General features: G+C 26.7%; 2 protein-coding genes across 9 annotated transcripts in view; both read right to left on the reverse strand.

Moving 5' to 3' along the window:
• Nucleotides 1-515: 515 nt before the first annotated feature.
• On the reverse strand, nucleotides 516-14976 carry LOC122719895 (proton-coupled amino acid transporter-like protein pathetic). Of its 7 annotated transcripts, XM_043946141.1 has the most exons (11): nucleotides 13429-13607; nucleotides 12997-13129; nucleotides 12748-12911; nucleotides 12526-12672; nucleotides 12372-12458; nucleotides 11841-11991; nucleotides 10729-10935; nucleotides 7927-8369; nucleotides 2626-2795; nucleotides 2180-2361; nucleotides 516-1866 (listed from the first exon to the last, which is right to left on the reverse strand). In XM_043946141.1, exons 5-11 carry the CDS (start codon nucleotides 12437-12439, stop codon nucleotides 1816-1818), a joined length of 1272 nt encoding a protein of 423 aa, XP_043802076.1. In that variant the 5' UTR covers nucleotides 12440-12458; nucleotides 12526-12672; nucleotides 12748-12911; nucleotides 12997-13129; nucleotides 13429-13607; the 3' UTR covers nucleotides 516-1815. The 7 variants fall into 7 exon arrangements, with proteins under 7 accessions (XP_043802076.1, XP_043802074.1, XP_043802080.1 ...); XM_043946139.1 differs by lacking the exon at nucleotides 13429-13607 and adding an exon at nucleotides 13676-14976 and having other exon boundaries at nucleotides 12372-12672; XM_043946145.1 differs by having other exon boundaries at nucleotides 12442-12672.
• Nucleotides 14977-16177: 1201 nt separating this feature from the next.
• LOC122719888 overlaps nucleotides 16178-19362 on the reverse strand; it is an 86560-nt gene continuing 83375 nt past the window's right edge. The window contains exon 6 of one of the 2 annotated variants that reach the window (XM_043946125.1): nucleotides 16178-18178. In XM_043946125.1, coding sequence (XP_043802060.1) covers nucleotides 17864-18178 — 315 coding nt within the window. In that variant the 3' untranslated portion in view covers nucleotides 16178-17863. The remainder of the gene's footprint in view (nucleotides 18179-19362) is intronic. The other variant, XM_043946126.1, reaches the window with a different exon arrangement.

Genomic DNA, 19362 nt, shown 5'->3' on the forward strand with positions numbered 1-19362 from the left:
ATTTTTTAATGGATCGCAATTTGAAATTTGATAATTTTACTTGAATAGTTATTTATAAAAATATTCACAGCGTATAATTTCAATGTGTACTACGTAACAGATATTCATTCTTTCTGGGTGAGTAAGTGTATGTCGCTTAATGTTTAAATTCTAAACAAGTGAATACAGTGAAATAGGTGGACGATTGTGTCACGATTAATAATGATTCCATGTAAAAGATATTATTTATCATACATTTTTTGTTTTTTTTTTTTTATATTAAACTAAACGTGCGTTATCGTAAATTGTATCGTATAAACAAAGAAGAGAACAATGGAATTATATAAGAATTTAAGTTAACGCTTCTTTGCACATCTACAATTTATTTATATTAAAATTTCGTTGTTTATTTTAATGTAAAAAAAAAAAAAAGTATAAGAAGAATATCGAAATTATGAATTTTTTTGACATTCGAGAAAAAAAAACAATGCGAGACGATGTTTATTTTTTACGTTCTAAAAAAAATATAAAGGAATTTAGAGCCAAATATAATTTTTTTTTTTTTTTTTTTCTTATAAGAAAGTGTTAATAGACAAAATTGAAAAATACATACGCGGTTTTTATACGCGAAGATCGTTTCAATAAAAACGATTAGCACAAATGCATTCGTATAATTGCTCGCGTAAATATTCAAATCTATGCTATGAATATTAAATTATTCATGACTCAATAAAAACCGCGTGGGCTCCAAGCATTTCGATTTATTATTTTTCCATGATCTACAGATCTTTTCCTCACGATGATGTAATTAACTTGATGTAAGTAGCTAAGCGTAAGTATCAACTCACATTCATAAATAAAAAAAAAAAATATCAATAAATATCAATATTATATTTTTACAAATATATATTTACACATAACAATTGAAACAATATCTTATTTATCTTTGTATCATTGTTTGTTATATTATTCTTGCTTCAAGTATTTTCTAACTTTCCTCTGTATTTTATATTTAGATTAAATAATAAACAAAGGATTAAATCAATAAAACAACAACGAATGAAATTTGCAGTTAAATTGTACCGTAAGATTGTACACTTTTGTGTTGCAAAATAATTTATCGGCTTGCAAATCGGTTTTGCATTTTCTTTGAGTCCCTTCACAGATGCAGCAAAGAAAATTAGTGCCATTTTTATTAATCAACTTCGATAATCAGCATCTTTTCTTTCTCGTATCGTATTCATTTGTATTCTTTGATAATCCTTACTGCACTCTCGATTATTCCAAAACTCTATAAAATACAAATTAAAGGAAATAATCGAAATCGACCCGAAAAATTTTTCGTCCATATTATTTTATATCGACGATTTATACAAATTTCCAATCCACTCGACTGGAACATTATCTGGATACAGAAAAACACAGGAAATCAATGTTCCAGCGAACACGATTTCAGAATAATTTTCCATTGCTTAAACATTCATTAGACTTCTGGCGTGCGGATTAAATTGCAGATCAAACTTTTGGCATTTTATTTTTCACAGCTAAATAAATAAGTAGTTGAAGTTTTTCTTCTTTGCAAGTTTTTTTTTTAGTTTCGAAATAATTTACATTCCCTCGTCGTTTCATTACACTCGAGACCATGACTAGATTGTTATTTTGGATTAACTTTGGAAATAACATAAAATAGCTAATACTAATTATCGTATGACGAAATCGAGAAAATGCAAAATGTCTTAGATGAAATGTCATTTTTTGATTTCTCATGTAATTGCACTTCTCAAAGTTCTCATACACCTTATAAAAATTTAAATAATGGCATTTAAATCTTTGAACTCAAACCTCGTTACTTTTGATTTTCATTGAAAAAGATATTCCATTGTTTGACTATGAAAAAAAAAACTAATTTAAATTATCAGATAAAAAAAAGCAATATTGCATAATAAATAATAATTATGTTATGTTAATTACATTAAATTCTAATAATGGTGTTCGATATCGAGCATAACATAACTATTAAGTTTATAAATATACATATATTATAAATATCGTTACTTGCAAATGTTAATTGATTAATTAATCTCGATACACGATTTTCTACGATATTGTAATATCATGTAGATTACACAAAAATTCGAACGATCAACAAAAAATTCGTGAAGTACGCGGAACATGAGAATTATGAAGTTTCAATACTTACGAATAACACCATCCATATTATAAAAATAACAATGTTTTTTGCGAGAAGAAATCGAGTGGCAGTCTCCCATTTCGTCGCTGTTTCTATCACTATAGGGATCAATACTATAATCGTGCTCATGCTTAACGCTGCAAGAAATCCTAGTAGAGGCAACATTTGCGGAATTGTAATTGCCAATATTGCTGCGAATATATATAACAAAAATAAATCTGATAATTTTAATAATGTATGATCGATTTTTTTGCTATTATTGTGAAATTATATTTTTTTTTCTTTTTTCTTTTCTTTTTTTTGTTTTTTTGGAAATTGTTTCTTTTTAATTTGACGACCATACAGTGTATTAATTTTCGATCATACATGTAAAATTCGATTCTTTAAGAGGGAATTAAAATAAAAAAAAAAAAAAAGAAACGCGTTGTAATTTGTAATTAATTAATTATGCTTACTTGTTACTGTTGCTCCAATTATACGGAAGATATTTTCATCATAATGTTCAGTTATTTTGCCAAATCTTTTTTGGATCTTGGGCAATATTATCGAGACTGGTACAAAATAAGCTATTCCAAACGAGAACGTAGCAGCCAGGGCAATGGTTATTTTCACTGTTTGCGTGAGTCTGGAATAATAAAAAAATAAATTTTATTTACAAAATATGATGATTTATATATATCGAGTGTAATTTAATTTTTTTAAATTCAAAATATTAAACACAGACATAAATTTGTTAAATGTGGAATTGATGTATGTACAAAATGTTGGAATATTTTATTTTAGTTTAAAGAGTTGTATTTTGCATAGATAAAGTCGCAATAGATAAGATACATTCGAGTATGTTTAAACGCTTAAACCTTGAATATATATATATATATAAAAAAAAGAAGAAGTTATAATTAAAGTTATAATTAATGTTGCTATTTCATCGTTAACGAGAAATTATCAGTTTTTTAGAATGATTCATAAACGTGACGATTATAAAAATAAGAAATATTTAAAAAATAAATTTATGTTTTTATAAAAAGAAATATATAATATATTTTTATAATAAAGAAATATTTCAAAGAAAATATCAAAGTGAACAAAATATAAGTAACAGTGATAATATTAATCGAAACTACAGTATAGTAAAAATTATTATTTATATAATTATAATAGAATTAGTAGAAACTATAATATACTTCAATATCATTTATTTTCTAGTACTTAACAGGTTTTTATAGAAACAGTTATCATTTCAATAATTATATTAAACAACAGTCTGAAATATAACCAAGAAGTCATATATGATGTACATATTTTCGAAACAAAATTGATGGATGTACTTTGAATGCCAGATGTTCAACGTAAAGAACAAATTCTTCGAATATGTTTTACAAGATAACTTTTACAAAATCTTCCACAAAGAAATAAATAAAAGATAAATGATGTTGTATATCCAGGATGATATATATATATATTTATAATAATTTTTTTGAAAGATAATAAATTTTTATGCTAATAAATAAAAGATCAAGCAAATGTTAGTATACGAGTATTAGTATAACTAACGTTTTAATAAATAAAATAAATTTTCTATGGAATTGTTCAATTTCTCTTCTCGTATAACCATATACCAATACGCAATTATCAAAACTGTTAATGTTGCAAAATTTTTCTGGAATAAATCTCTTTGAATCTTTGAAAAAATTACGAAAAAATTAAAAATAGAAATAGAAATTCTTTTCTATCAAATACCATTGAAAATGTTTCAGTGCATATATACGTGTGTGTACAAATATCGAAGTGAGGATAGATAAGAAAGTATAAAAAATATCACGAAGTACGTGTAAATAGTGATATTAAGATTTTCGAGGACATGCATACGGCCTACATACCAGAAAAGATTGAACGAATTGATGAAGAATAAATCGATCCAATCTTTTCTTTTTCTATCAAGATTGAAGAGATTAAATGATTAAGAGATTGGCGATTTTTCAAGATAGTTTTCGAATTTTTCCATTAATTTAAAAGACGAAATAAAAGTATTTAATGGAAATAAAATGAAATAATTAATGAGAAATAAGAAAAAGAAATTAAAATTGTTATTGTAATAATTAAAGAATGTTAATGATGATTACATATATTTTCAAACAACAATTTGAAAGATTTTTATTCTTCTTGGAAAAGTTGTATCTCTATTGTATCTCTATAATTTAATACCTCTCTTGATAAGAAATAAATTTTAATTGATAACGCACAAAAATTTAATTTTACTTGATATTATTAAATTTTAATTAAATATTTTTATACGATTAAAGAATGTTATCTTTTCTTAATATTTGATGCTAAAATGAATAAATGAATTTCTTGTTAGAACTTCATGCTATTAAATAAATTTTTCTAACGATAAAAAAAGTTTAAAGTTTAGATGATAATCAATTCGATTGTTAATATTACTCATTTTAAAAAAAAAAAATTAATTGAAACACATCAAAGTCATCCTAGTATATAAACGTGTATACATATATCGTGATAATTTTCAATGATCATTAAATCCTTTTCATATAATTTATTTCATTATTAATTTTTTTCAAAGGAATGTTAATCATATAGAAGGAAAATATATACGGCAAAAAAAAACATCAACGATATTCCAAGAAAAAATTTTATTCTTCTCTGTATGGAAAATTACAGTAAAAAAAAAATTCTTTCGAATAAACACTAATCGATTAATAATTTCTACACTTCTGCTAAAAAGAATGTATCGATAATTAATTTCCTTAACTCATATCAATTGCGATGCGAATTTGAAAAATCATCATTTGACATCTAATCACTGGAAACAATGCATTATCATGTAATCCGAATTTCTATCAAAAAATACAAAAGTCTCCAGCTGTTCTTATTGTATTATTAATCTTTGTCTAGTCTAGTCACTTGACCTTTCATTTCTCATTCGATCATGAAGAATTTGTGCATGATTTTGAATATAACGTGATTATATTAAAGGAAATATCGATAAGATATTTTACGTAGGCAATTTTTTCGTATTACTTTGCGAAATGGCGATTAGTTCATTATCAGATTTTTTTTTTTTTTTTCGTACTTAAAGTTTGATTTCGTAATTGTTTCATCAAATCGTGAATTTCATGATATTTCATGTTTTAATTAGGATAAGATAAAATTTGAACATAGATGGAATTTTTGCATGAAAATATTTTCATTAAAAAATATAATGTGCACATTACAATATGCAATGATATCCCAATGAGATATTATAAATATAATACAATTAAATATAATAAAATATGATAAAATTATATTCGATATAATATAATAATTTCATAAATATATTTTATTGGTATTAAGCGAAATAGAAAATAAATTTAAAAAATGTACAATAACTTAGGTATGATTAATTGCACGAAATATTATATCTTCAAAAAAAAAAAAAAAAGAAAAAACTAAATCATGTTTCATTTCATTCCACTTTCCATTATCTTCCATTAAACAAAGTCTGCGAATTTTTTAGCCGATATACGAAATCGATAATCTTAATTGGATAAAACTTTTAGTCTAGATTAATATTTACTATACCGAATCGTAAGTGATAATATTATTAATCAACATGATATCGCTTATCTCCTCATGTTTCTTTATAATAATTTACGGCACAACTAATTATTCTTCGATCACTCAAAAGATTTATATCGTACATTTTTCCTCAACTCAATTTATTAACGATACAATTGATAAATCTTGTAACAAAAATTATTTTAAAGTGGAACGAAATCAAATTTATAATAAACGGCCATCCGACCGTAAAATTAAAAAAAAAAAAAAAAATTACGTTTCAAGATCTTAAATGATTTCCTTGGTATCGATTCCTTCGACTGTGAAGATTTCAACAGGTTGTAGCAATGATTTAAACGCGCCACCCGTTTGAGGATGCAGTACCGTGTTGCAAATAAAATGATCTGCATGCTACTTCCATCCTCAAAACATGTTCTTACGTGCCACTTTCTTAACGTGTATGAATTATGTATGTTGTGTTTCATTCACGTACACACGCCGCTTATTATTTTAGAAATTTAGATACGCCACTGCTTACGAAAAGATATTGATCTTTTAAGGAAAATAATGTAAATATCTCGATGACATCTCAATAGCGGTGTGAAGGAATGAATGAAAAATGAATAATTAATCGAGTAGTGTAATTATATAATACGTTAATACGTAACGTGCACAATGTTTGTTTGACGACATTAAAGCTCAAGTTAGAAGGATTATACAATATTTTGATTTTTCATGGTAATGTTAAGAAATTATAGACATCTTCAAATTCTCGAGAGGACATTGATATTTCGATATACGTGAAAACATATCGATATATAGATAAAATTCCATTTCTGTATAATTTAGATTTTTCTCTATTCTTTTTCGTGAAAATAAATGCATCGTTTCAATAATATAATATTGACAATAGATAATACATATTTATCTTTACACTATGTGATAATACTGTGTATAAAAATTACTTTGATAATTTGATTGAAAAGCAGTTAGAAAAGTAAATAAATTTTTTCCTTTTCGGTGTATATAATAATATTAATATTAATCTGATTATTAAAATAATTTAAATATAGTTTTTTATCATGATTATTCGATTTATGATTATAATTTGAAAAGATTTCTTTCGAGCCTAATTTATTTGAAAAAAATACAACGTGCGTTTTCAAATTCTTTGTTATAATTGATTTTCCTCCTTTTTCTTCTTAGAAAATAAAATTCAACTTTTTAGAGAGAATTGTATATATTTACACAAATATCAAGTACGTAATTAAAGAATTATCTTAGTACATATCTTAGTACATATAAGTACTTTCATCAAGTATATATATTTATATTATACATAGTACATATCAGTTTGGAATATTACAAGCAATAAATGTATGTTCGGTATTGAGGAATTTTATCTGGATAACATTGTTTGCAATATTTCAATGTAATGATAAAGATTTTGCTATATCACTTATAAACTGTACTTATTATTAAATTCTCTATATTCTATTAATTAAAATAATAAAAAAAATTAAAAAAAAATTTAATTAAATATCGTTTCTGTTTTTATTTCTATCAATTTATAAATAAAAATAAAAGATAAATATAATGGAATTTAATCCTGAAACTTTAAACTTATTAATCATTATAAATCACTAATCAATAATCTATTATACAATATTTCATTATATTATTTTAATCCCATTTAGACATCTCAAAGTCTTTGAATAAGTACAATAATTTATCTATGAGTTAATTAATGATAAATAAAGATTATTACATCATTATTATATTAGTTTCATTGAGATTAGATAGTTTATTAAATTATATCAAAATTTAATCAACCTTTTTACTAATAATAATAATAACAAATTGCACAATAAACAACTAGTTCTTGGTTCTTGATATATAAAGTAATTAATCAACAGCGTGTTAAGAGAAATTCATTATCATCTTTCATCATTATATATTAACATCATTATATATTAACATCATTATATATTTTGAATATTTCATTTAAATACATCATCTCAAATATTTCTGATGCAATTAAAATTTCACGAAAGATTGAATTAAAATAACATTGATCTTAAATTTCATCAATTTAAAATTTAAAGATCTAATCTTCGCATATCTAAAATTAAAATAAAAAAAAAAAAAAAAATGAAATCGAAAACCCATAAAAATGAAAAACAAAGATATCAACTCACGGTACATCGACGGGTAGATTCTTGACTACAGTGTCGTAGACATCGTACATATATTTGTTGTAACCGAGGAATCCGAATGTCGTGTACAATAAGATATTAAACGATGCATTGAGTATTAACATTCGTGGCAAGTTGTGCGGAGTCCTCATCCTGTTCTCGAGCGGCATGGTCACGGTCACGTTGTGCATAGCGTTCAGGAATAAGTTGCAGTACGTAGGGATTGGGATTAGTTGAGTGAAAGTTTCCAATCTGTTCGGATCAGGAAAATCCTCGATGAGATAATTCAAGGTGACGGCAATGCCTGTCAGTATGAATATGGAACCGAGCATGGTCAATAGCGCCAGATACTTGAATTTTGGAAAAGCAAATAAACAGACAAATGGATACATTCCAATTACGTAGAATCGAAGATTCAATTCGACTTCGGAGAAATATTCGATCATCTGGAAATTAATGGGATTGATCATTTCGTCATTTCGTCGTGTGAGATAATTCTGATCTAATACGTTCAATGCGAGTGATTGGAATAAAAATAATAATCACAAGGATTTCCTATGACGCATTATGAAATTTAAAAAAAAAAAAAAATGTGAAGAATAAAAAAATCTTATCCATGTATCCGATTATTCTTTTGCATTTACGAGTTCAATAGAAATGTTGTCGTTTGTGTGAACAATTTATTTCGAATTTATTTATATTTTTCGATATTTTATAATTGATATTATTGGTATTATTGGTATTGAAAATTATTCTTGTGCGTCATTGAAAATTAATATCCGCCATTCGATTTTTTTTTTACCGCATTGAACGTGTTAAACATATCGGTGTGAAGATCCATTGAATTCGTATGTATCGACAACGAGCTCGTATTATTGTATATTAATTTATTGAAAGATGTTACGTAGCATATCCTGCATGTTACAGCTAAGATTCTGTGTAAATAGTTATCATGCGTGTACCATATGTTTCTTATAATTGATCATCCAATAAAAATGATAAATGACCTACTAAAAAATTAATGATGGCTATTAAAATTTACCGAATTGCTGATTATATTCTACCTTTGAGATAAGTACATATGTTTTTCTTGCTTCTATACATAATCTTTTCATACCTTTGTGAATATGTAACTTCTATGTCTTTTACAATAAATTTATTTTTACACACAAGGATAAGAAGACGAGAAAGTCGAATCTTATTATCGTTATCATAGCATCTTTTCTGCAATAGAGTTAGTATATATTGGAGTATTGTTTTTTCTTTTTCTTTTTGTTCTTTTTTTCTTTTTTTTTTTTTTTTTTTTCTTTGAGCACACATTTCAAATGACCCAATTTCTTTTCAAGTGATTAATTCAAAGAATGCAATATGTGTAAATACAATTGATATAAAGAAACCATACGTCTCATAGCTGTTTTTGACATGAAAAGAATTTATGTCAAAGTCGTAACAGTACTTCAACAAACAGTTTCAAGGTGTAAAGTATTTATCTTAAATAAGCTTTTGCATGGCGATAAGATTTAAATGCTAAAATTAGCGACATGCAATTTCTTTAGGACAAATAATAAATAAAGAAATTAAATACGAATTTAAATGTTGAGTCTATTGAAATTCGATATATTATGCAGTAGGAAATCCGAGTATTCAAATTAAAATCATAGCATAAAGGCAAAACTTCTCTTTCATCATTTCTCACATCATTTCAGAGTGTGCACAATTTTAGAAATTTCAAATAGATTTTTTTATGCATGATTTTCTCGTTTTAGTAAATGCCAGTAAATAAAACATGCTGCAGTTCGACACTCGAAACAAATTTACGATTTGTCTCACATCTTTTCCTCAATTATGCACGAGGAAGATGATGCACATGGAATTTCCAGATGTCTTTTAAAGAATGTCAGTAAACTAATTAAACGTCTGTAGTTTAAAACTTATAGAAACTCGCTGATTAATTATTATCTTCGTTACACGTGCGAGAAATCTAATAAAATTCTCGAGTATGTTTTTATGTAATGTTATAAAAGTTATGACAATTTTGATTTCTAAAGTGAAAGTTTCGTAAACCAATAGAAACGACTGAAATCATAGGAATATTTTTTTTCGATATCCATCGACGAATCAATAGAAATGAGAAACAATAATGAAAAAGCAAGGTTGTATTCATTGAAACAAGAAATTCTATTTAAAAATTTTCCAATTCATTTCCTTTCTTAAATATTTTCTTTATTATCAAACAGATGATGTATCGTAACTTTTTTTAACTAATTAACTGTATAATATTGAATTTATAAATTCCAACAATTTAATATATTGAAATTATAATCAACACATATATGTTAATATTTTGTATTTAATAAAAATCTGTCTGCATAAAATATTTAAATATATGAAAAACTAAAGAACTTACATTAATTATTTAAATTCTATATAATTTGAAATATTTTTACTTTAATAATACTGCTTATGATTAAAGTGATTAAAATAATTATAACAATCATGAATTATCTCTCGCTTAATTAAAGATTAAATTTTTTAAAAACTTAGATAGTCGTAAATTAAACACTAAGTATATCAAGTACTAAGTATATCAATTGATTAGATAGCCAACTTCAACGATACTTCTTCGTAATTGAAAAATTAAATTAACCGAATGTGGTTCTAATTTGATGATCAAAAGCTATAAAACTAAGAAAAAAAAAAAATCATTGAAATCGACATCGATTCGTCGATGATACGGAAAAATAATCTTTCGAGAGTTAAGCCTTCGAAGCCTAAATGAAAATCGTAAATGAAATCGTTGCTCACTTGCTGGAACAAAGTGGACGCATAAAGGATGGATATCGTGGTACCCTGCAAATGTATGAGGCAAACGACCACATTAATCAAAACGCCGAACGTTCTTCCATACTTTTGAATCTTCAGTGGACCACTGAGAAACGAAGCCTCTGCTGTTTTGGCGAAATCCAACATCGGTACGCGATTGCGCCTGCACAATATCTGAGAGCATTGCACCTGCGTTCAGAGAACTCGTTTTCAGACGTATATTGCCTGTATCTAAGCTATTGTGCCGCGATTTCCACAATGGACTAAGCTTTGTAAATACGACACGGCCTTTCCTCTGAAGCAAAATATTTGAACATGAACGAATTTTTCGACATTATAAACATGTTGTTACCTACAATCTATATTTTCCGTAAAATTGGTAAATATTGTTCCTATTCGCGTAATATTTTTCGCGTGTAATGATTAAATGAGTAACCTTGAATGTTAAGTAATAAAAAAGATTATCTATTTAAGTAAAATTTTTTAAGAATTTTAAATAAGATTTTTTCTTAAACGCGTTAATATCTCTCATCACTATCAAAATTATAGAATAAATATTTTAAATTATAATTCTATTCAAATGATGTTTTTATTACAAAATTGATAATTTTGAAAATTGGAAAATAAATGATATATAAAAAACTAAAATTATGAATTATAATATTTCTGAACTAAAAACAACTTTAACTTTAACGTTTTTACACGTTATTTGAATCAATAATGAAGTTTAAAATTAAAAATGTATATTGGATTTGAATTAAATTAATATTGGATTGAATAACTTAACATACTTTATAGATTGTAAATAACAATATATTTATATACAATTTATATCGGAAAATTTAATTGATTCTATGTAATAAGTATATGTAATTCATTTGTTTAATCATACTATAAATCAGATAGATACAGATTCAAAGTATTGTTCTTTAGTCATTAATTTATTTCATTTAAATATTAATTCTTCTTTTTATATAATGATTTAAAAATATTAATATATACAAGCATTTAATTCACTATTCCTTGAAAGTTAATAAACAAAAAGATTTATAAATTATACTCTTCTATTTTCATTTTTTTTGTTATTTACTTACCAATATATAAATCGTGTGCATGTACAATGTACCAACAAAGAAACCACAAAATATTGCCACGATGTAACCAGTTCGTCTATATCCATATGGCAAAAAAAATATACCATTGCCCAAAGAACATTTGAATAGATGCAGCAACGCAACGAAATCTCTGAAATATTTAATATTTTAAATTAAATATAAAAAGATATCAAATTTAATGGATTCAATGGAGAAGAAAATATTAAAAAAAAAAAAAAACAAGCAAACAACTAATTTAATATTAATTATCGTGATTTGATGTCTACAAATTTTTTTATAAGAATTTAACTTCATTTTTTCATTCACTCAAATATAGAATTTCTCATAATAAATTCATATTCTTTTTTCTAATACTACAAAAAATACTAATTACAAAAATTGAATTTTTGAACTTTGAATCATTTTGAATGGTCCAATTTAATGGCTATACAAAGATATCAAAATTAATTTTTCATCAATTAATATTATATCTATTAAAGAGACAAAAAATAATGAAAAATATATTCCTACGATGTCATTGCTTCTGGTGCACGATGTTTGATGGGATCGTACTCTTCTTCCTGATTCAGATCTTCCATACCTTTCACTTCTGTGTATCTGTCATTGACAAATAAACGAAGAGGGAAATAAAGAACGTTCCATAGTAAGTCTGGGTTAACCTCACTTGTCGCTTATATCATGAGTTCCTTACAGAACTCTTACAAGGTCCTTCCCCTTCTTTTTTCTTCGATGAAATATCCGGAAGTTTCGTTCCTGGACTTCCAACGATGATACGCGAAGGCAGTTGAATTTCAATCGACGACCTCGTATACTGGCGGACAATAACTCAGTTCTGTCATTTGACCCATCACAATCTCTAAATTATTTTATTACAATATGATAATACCATATATCGGTGTTAATGGCGATCCTCGAATGAGAAAATAAATCTTTACGATCCTTTATTTGATAAGGAATCGATATTTTTTATTATTGTTTGGATATACAGAAAATGATCGTTTTTCAAAGTGTCTTCCTTCTTTTTTTGACTTTTATTATATTATGAATTACCTATATTCGATAAATATTACATTTAAATTAAAATTGATTTTTAAATTTTCAAATGGATAAGTATTTATCATAGAAATGTAATTACTGTGTCCTTCGATGAATAGATAAGGAAATAATTTTCTGCGGAATTCTTGTCTGCTGCTAAATTAAGTTTCGATTTCCTTGTAAATTAAATTAGCCAACAATTTATTTTTATTTTCGTAGATTTATATAGTGCACTGAGGATTTGAATAAGATAAATCATTTAAAACAATAGTCTTTCTTATCGTGAAAACATTGAATGAGAATTATCATAGATATAAAAAAAAGATTTTCATTATAGCTTAAATTTTTAAATTTCATGATTTAAATTTAAAAAAAATATAAACAATAATTATAACAACAATAAAAATGAAAATTTAATAACCTATAATAAACTATAAATTTGAATAAACTTGCAACTAAATTATCAATTGACATAAAAAATATAAATATATTTAATATTATAAATTTTCATTCATTTACAATTATTACTTACGTAATTACTAGAAGAATTATATTATTCATTACTTATGTAACTTACAGAAATATAAAAAAGCGAATAAATATGACTACGATAAAATAAGATAACTATGTTTTAACAACTTGAACTTAGTTAAAATTATTTTCTTGTAAAAATATCGACAATTATACTGATAAATAGTATGATAAACGATAATGAAAATCCTTGAATAAAAATAATTAACATTTCAGTAGTTTTAAACGCAACTAAAAAAAAATCTAACCTAACTTTAAAAAATTTTCTATATATAAATGTATCAAATTTTAATTTGACAAATTAATAATAATACATTGAACAATCTAATAGAAAGATAAATTTATCGGATAAATATCATTTAAATCAAAATATTCAATTTCAAACATTCAATCAAAATGTATAATTTCCAATTGTTGGGGACAATGGAAAATCACTTGCGCTATGTAATATCGTATTTATTAATCGGATCACATTATCGCAGATATCGTGTTACACAGATTTATCTGTACATTTAAACTAACTTTTTTTTAAATAATTCACGATGCCGTAATTACGTATATACATATACAAATTGTGTCGGATGTATGTCGATAATAAAACAATCGTTCTTAGTCATCGGTGGCCGCATGGTGGCGTGATGGCCAGGGAACCTGATGGTAAGTCTAGTGATCAAATATAATACAACGACAATGAAAGATAATTATCATCGAGAAAAAAAGGAAGCTGCTAAAGTCGACACAGTCTATTCAACAATCTTTCTCGCTCTCATTTTCACAGTCGTTAATTAAAAGTATAAAAATAATAGCCTCCAGTTGGCACACTATTACAGTCCGCCAACTGTACACACGCGAGTATGGAAAAATTGGTATCTGAGCATTTATCGTACTTTTCGCCTCCTTTCTTACTTTATTCGTATTTATTATTCGTTTCTTATGCGTTTGCATTTCGAGACACAAATACGGCGGCTAAAAAACGGAAACTTGTCTCTCAATTCACACACGGCATTTTAGTTTCATTCTTTCTCTCTTTCTCTCGCGCGGTCATTCACTCGTCTGCTCTCTTTCTATTCGCGTAAAAATAGTTAGGCACTAAAACAATAATATAATATAGTAAGTAAAGTTCGTCAGTCCTATGTGAGTTTCTACAAAGTTAATCACATGTTTTTTTTTTCTTTTACTTCGTACAATATCCATTGTAACAATTAGCATCACGCGTAGAATCACTATGATTAACGATGTCTTCGTGGTTGCTACTCCCTTTTTTCCTTCACTTTTATAAATAACGAAATAAGTTGAAGCAAGGAACTGTGTGGTAGTGTCTCTTACCGAGCCATTAAACTCAAGTCATACGATCCGACTAATTCTAGGTCCGATGACCTATCAATCTAGCTCACAATAGCTAATATGTTTTTTTTTTTTTTTTATACTGACACTCTCCTTTTTCACATTCTCATTCTTCTCTTTCTCAACACGCAATTGCTCTTTTTCTTCTCGGTATGGATACGTGTTTAAATGAGAATATATATTTGGGAATTTTGAAGATTCGAAGAATTCATAAGAATAAAGATATTTCGATATATTTCTATTTGGAAAAAAATAATAGAGAAATTGTTGGAAAATAGTGATTTATTTTCACAGTTTTAAATTCTTGAGATTTATGATTTTATATTTATTTGATTTTCGTAGAATATTTTCTACTTTGTATTTGTCAAAGAATCCTTCGATTATTTTAAAAAATTTCCCAAATAATAAGCATTCATTAACGGTTGACAAATTTCTGGTCGACTCAAAAAAGAGTTCGGTTTAAATTTTACAATAATGTCTATATTACGTGAGAGTATTGTCAGAGATACATTTTTCATATCATTTCGCCTGATATGTGTGCTTTTATGCTTTTATAAGATTTATTCGTACACTTAAACAGGCTTTTTTCTACCATTCTTTTTTTTTTTTTTTTTTTTAATTTTCTACCTTTTAAAAATCCCTTCTAATATTAAATAAAATTTCAAGAGACACATTTTTCAAAAGTTTCCTCATAAATAATTTTTTTCATGAATATGAATATCTGTTGAATACATCGCAACAGGTTTCACACACATACAATAAATAAATTACATTAATCACAACGCAAGTTTAAATGAAAGGTACAAATGCTATATGGAATACGAGATTGTTGAATTTGCAGCATGGAATGTGCTAATGATTGTAATATCATTTATATTTGATCTTTATTAATCTTTTCATGCACCTATAAATGTAAAAAGTATAAAACAAAAAAAAAAAAAAGAATTAATTTTTTATAAATTTAAATTATATCATTAATAAATTAATATAACGTTAAATAAAAAAATGTTCTAATGTTCATTTAATTAGATATTTGATTTATATATATATATATATATATATATATATATATATATATNTTTTTTAATAGTAGTAAAAGCTATTTTATCTCTTCAAAAATATTGTTTCAAACATTTGCCAAGTAAAATATTTTTAAATATATTTCAAAATATTAAAAGGAAATATATTTAGCATGAAGAGATTAAAAAAACTCACTTCAGTATAAACATAAAGTATATAAATATAAAAGACGTTTTATAATTTTATGAAAGATGATTCGACAATAACAAGACAATTTTTGTATTAGTACATAGGGTACAGTCTTAAGGTAAAAATTTAAAATGCACTGAAATATACATTTTAAAAATTCCATCAACGATTAATTGGAAATAATAAAAAATATGTATCTTACCAAACTGGTATCAAGTAATTAAAAGTTTGTCGAACAAACTTATTCTTGAAGTTGGTTGTATAAATAATTACTTTATAAAAAATACATTTTATCGAGCAATAAAAATCCAAATTTATTTTCATGAAAATATTTAACGTTTAAAAATATACTAACAAATGATGTTAAAATTATACAGTGAAAATCCATTCATTTGTAATATTTGTTTTTCAAGAACAATATCGTATATTCTATTGAAAATGTAAGTTTTACGTTAACTTATGGATATTAACAATTTTTTATAAAATATTATATAATTCAATGTCGATAAACAATGAAATGTGAATATGTATCTATCGACCTATTCATTTTTGGGGACGAAAAAATATTCCTAACTTTGGTTTCGTTTTTACCAAAGTTCATAAGAAAATGCTTGTACTTTTTAAAATTATTTTATCTTACATTTTTCAACGATTTTATTTATTGAAGATTTATAGAACAAAAAAATTAGATCGACAATAATGTTGATAGTCATTATTGCTCCCTTAAAGAATTATTATAATAATTCTTTTTATAGAACGATAAAGGGTAGATATATTTGTCAAGTAGATAAAAAGTATTTTCAATAAATAAAAATTTTAGCTCGAAAATTATATACATCAATATATCTTTCATTCGACACTGCAAATGAACACACGTCGGTGTATCATACATGATTATCAATCTCTGCGTCTAAACATATACAGTTTTACTATTGGAAATTAAAAAAATTGATTAATTTTCTGTCAGTTGTTAGAAAATACACAATATAATTCCATAATGCTTGAAATGCTTGATTTGTAAACTCTAAGAAAAATTCACATGATAAAATGCATCTAAAATGCAAAACGTGAAAATGATTAATGTGAAATGATAATTGGCGCAATCAGCTATTACAAAAATATTTTGTTCCTATGATCATTAATTGCAGTATACTGAAGAATCTTGATGTTTCAAACTCGCACAATTCCTAATATTACTTCGTTAAAATAAAACTTTTAAAAGAATTTACACGTACGATTTTCTATGTACAAATTAAGTCAATTGTTGAACATATTATTGGTCATAAAAATTTAATAATAAAAATCGATATAAAATAAAAAGAAAAAACAAATATTTATAAGATCGATATCAAATTCACTTGAAGACTTGAAAATGATAATCTTAAAAATTTTCTTCATCGTTGGATCGTATAATACTGAATGTAGTAATACCTTATAAATCTTTTCTAAAAAGAAATTGATCGTATAATTGATCATAAAACTAAAAAAAAATATTCAAATTTAACCTTCAATTGGTTAATTTGACAATATCTTAAAACAGAAAAGTTTCATTCGTGATAAATATTTTAACATTTCATACTTCGTTACGCTTTAGAAAATTTTGCAAAAAATAAAAGCGACAACCGACGAGAAGAAAATTATTAAATTCTCCTAACAATTTATACAAATATAAATATCACGAAACAAAAAAACATGCATACTTCTTCTTTAACAACAATACGCAGCATTATTAGGAAGACTATTCGAAGATTAAAATTAAAACGGATCGCAACGAAAGATATCAATCTTCATCTTCAATATCATTGATAAATGCTCGATTCAACGAGTCAATCCATCAAAATTCCTCAGACATTTTGGCCGACAAACGACATCTCCGCGATCATTCAGCTCTCGTTCGAGATCGGATGACATTCGAGAGAATCGCACTCGGCCAATGCCTCGCCACGTCGAAGCGAAAATTCGTCGGTTAACAGACTTTCCTGAATGGCCGCCGCCGAGTCTATGCTATCGAAATAGCGGTGTGGCCAGACAGAGCTCTGACGGAAGCGTCTGGTCGGCGAACCGATGATGAATTCCACTCTTGTAGTGCCGGTGACCGACGAGGTCTCTTGGTTCAAGGAGTCCGGATACAAGGAGGAATCGCTGTGCCGGAAGCTGCCGTTGGTCGAGCACCATGAACTCGGTGGTTCGGTGCAACTCTGAAAAATTTCGAAAATCGTTACCAATTTTTCACGTTAACGTTAATCTTGCGCTTTCATTCTTTGCGAACGAGAACTCGTCGTTTCGTGATTTGCACGTAGCTTGTATATATATGTGTATATATTTCACGGCGTTTCAATTTCCTCCAATTGGCAAAATACAACACAAAAAGAGAAACCCACACAATGATCAGTGCTCGTACACCGGTATTTCGGTACTTTTACATGATACTAATGACGACTAGTCGAAAGTGTCGCTAATTTATGAGAATATGCGAATGTGCGTATTCGGGGCGGAGACACAACTCGTCTCTCCGAGCGAGTGTTTTCTGAATATTCGAGGATAATTCGAAAGTTCGTAAAAGAATAAAAAAAAAAAAAAAAAAAAAAAAAAAAAAAAAAAAAAAAAAAAAAGGCGCGAACATTCGATCGCCGCTGCGAATATTCAGAAGAGGTGGGCGCGTATATAAAAATGGACGACATTGTAAATTAGTATTTAATTCGTAGTATCACGTAGCACTGGACGTGAGGTGGACAATGAACCGCAAGGCCAAGCAGGTAAGCGTGTGGTCGATTCATTTTCCTTTACATCAATCGTTATAAAAAATACGAATCCGAGCCACGTGAATGTGGCTCTCGAGGCTGTATATAATAATGTCCGCATACAAGCAACGCTAGCAAATAAGATCAAACTTCAGCAAATGAAAGAGCAAACAAACCGAAATGATTAATGGACAAAAAATACAGAACAAAAAGTGGGAATCTTCGATAGCACGGCGTGAAAATTTACGGTAATATCGGTGGTTGGACGTGAGCGCACGGACAAATTGCTCGTTTCTTTCTCGGATTCATGAACTGGAATGAACGTAATAATAATACGGCAATATGGTGGAATGGGAGATGGACAGTCGAGGGACAGTCGAGGAGTCAAATTATCCCCGACATTCGCTTTCCCGTTTAAAATTATAATAATGTCGAATTTTGTGATTTATCGTTGCATTACGAATGCACTTTAACCCTTGGCCGTTTTTTACGACCCATGCTGTATACACTTTAGACCATATACCACGGATCGTTAACAATACTGTAAAAAGCGGTAAAAGAAGAAAAAGAGGGAATAAGATATTTGAAAAAAATAATAAAGTTATCTCGAAAGTTAATTGGAGCTCGATTATTCGTGTCAC

This window comes from Apis laboriosa, unplaced genomic scaffold (assembly GCF_014066325.1).
Source record: "Apis laboriosa isolate Shangri-la unplaced genomic scaffold, ASM1406632v1 scaffold9_cov152, whole genome shotgun sequence".
Taxonomy (NCBI): domain Eukaryota; kingdom Metazoa; phylum Arthropoda; class Insecta; order Hymenoptera; family Apidae; genus Apis; species Apis laboriosa.

Excerpts from the sequence above, each read along its gene's own strand:
- LOC122719895 (XM_043946139.1), bottom strand. The coding sequence starts at position 12,439 with ATGGAAGATCTGAATCAGGAAGAAGAGTACGATCCCATCAAACATCGT. Across the intron at positions 2,362-2,625 it reads AATTGGAGCAACAGTAACAA|CAATATTGGCAATTACAATT; the intron begins GTAAGCATAATT and ends ATATATTCGCAG. Across the intron at positions 1,867-2,179 it reads TAATATGGATGGTGTTATTC|TCAAACAATGGAATATCTTT; the intron begins GTAAGTATTGAA and ends TTTTTTTCATAG.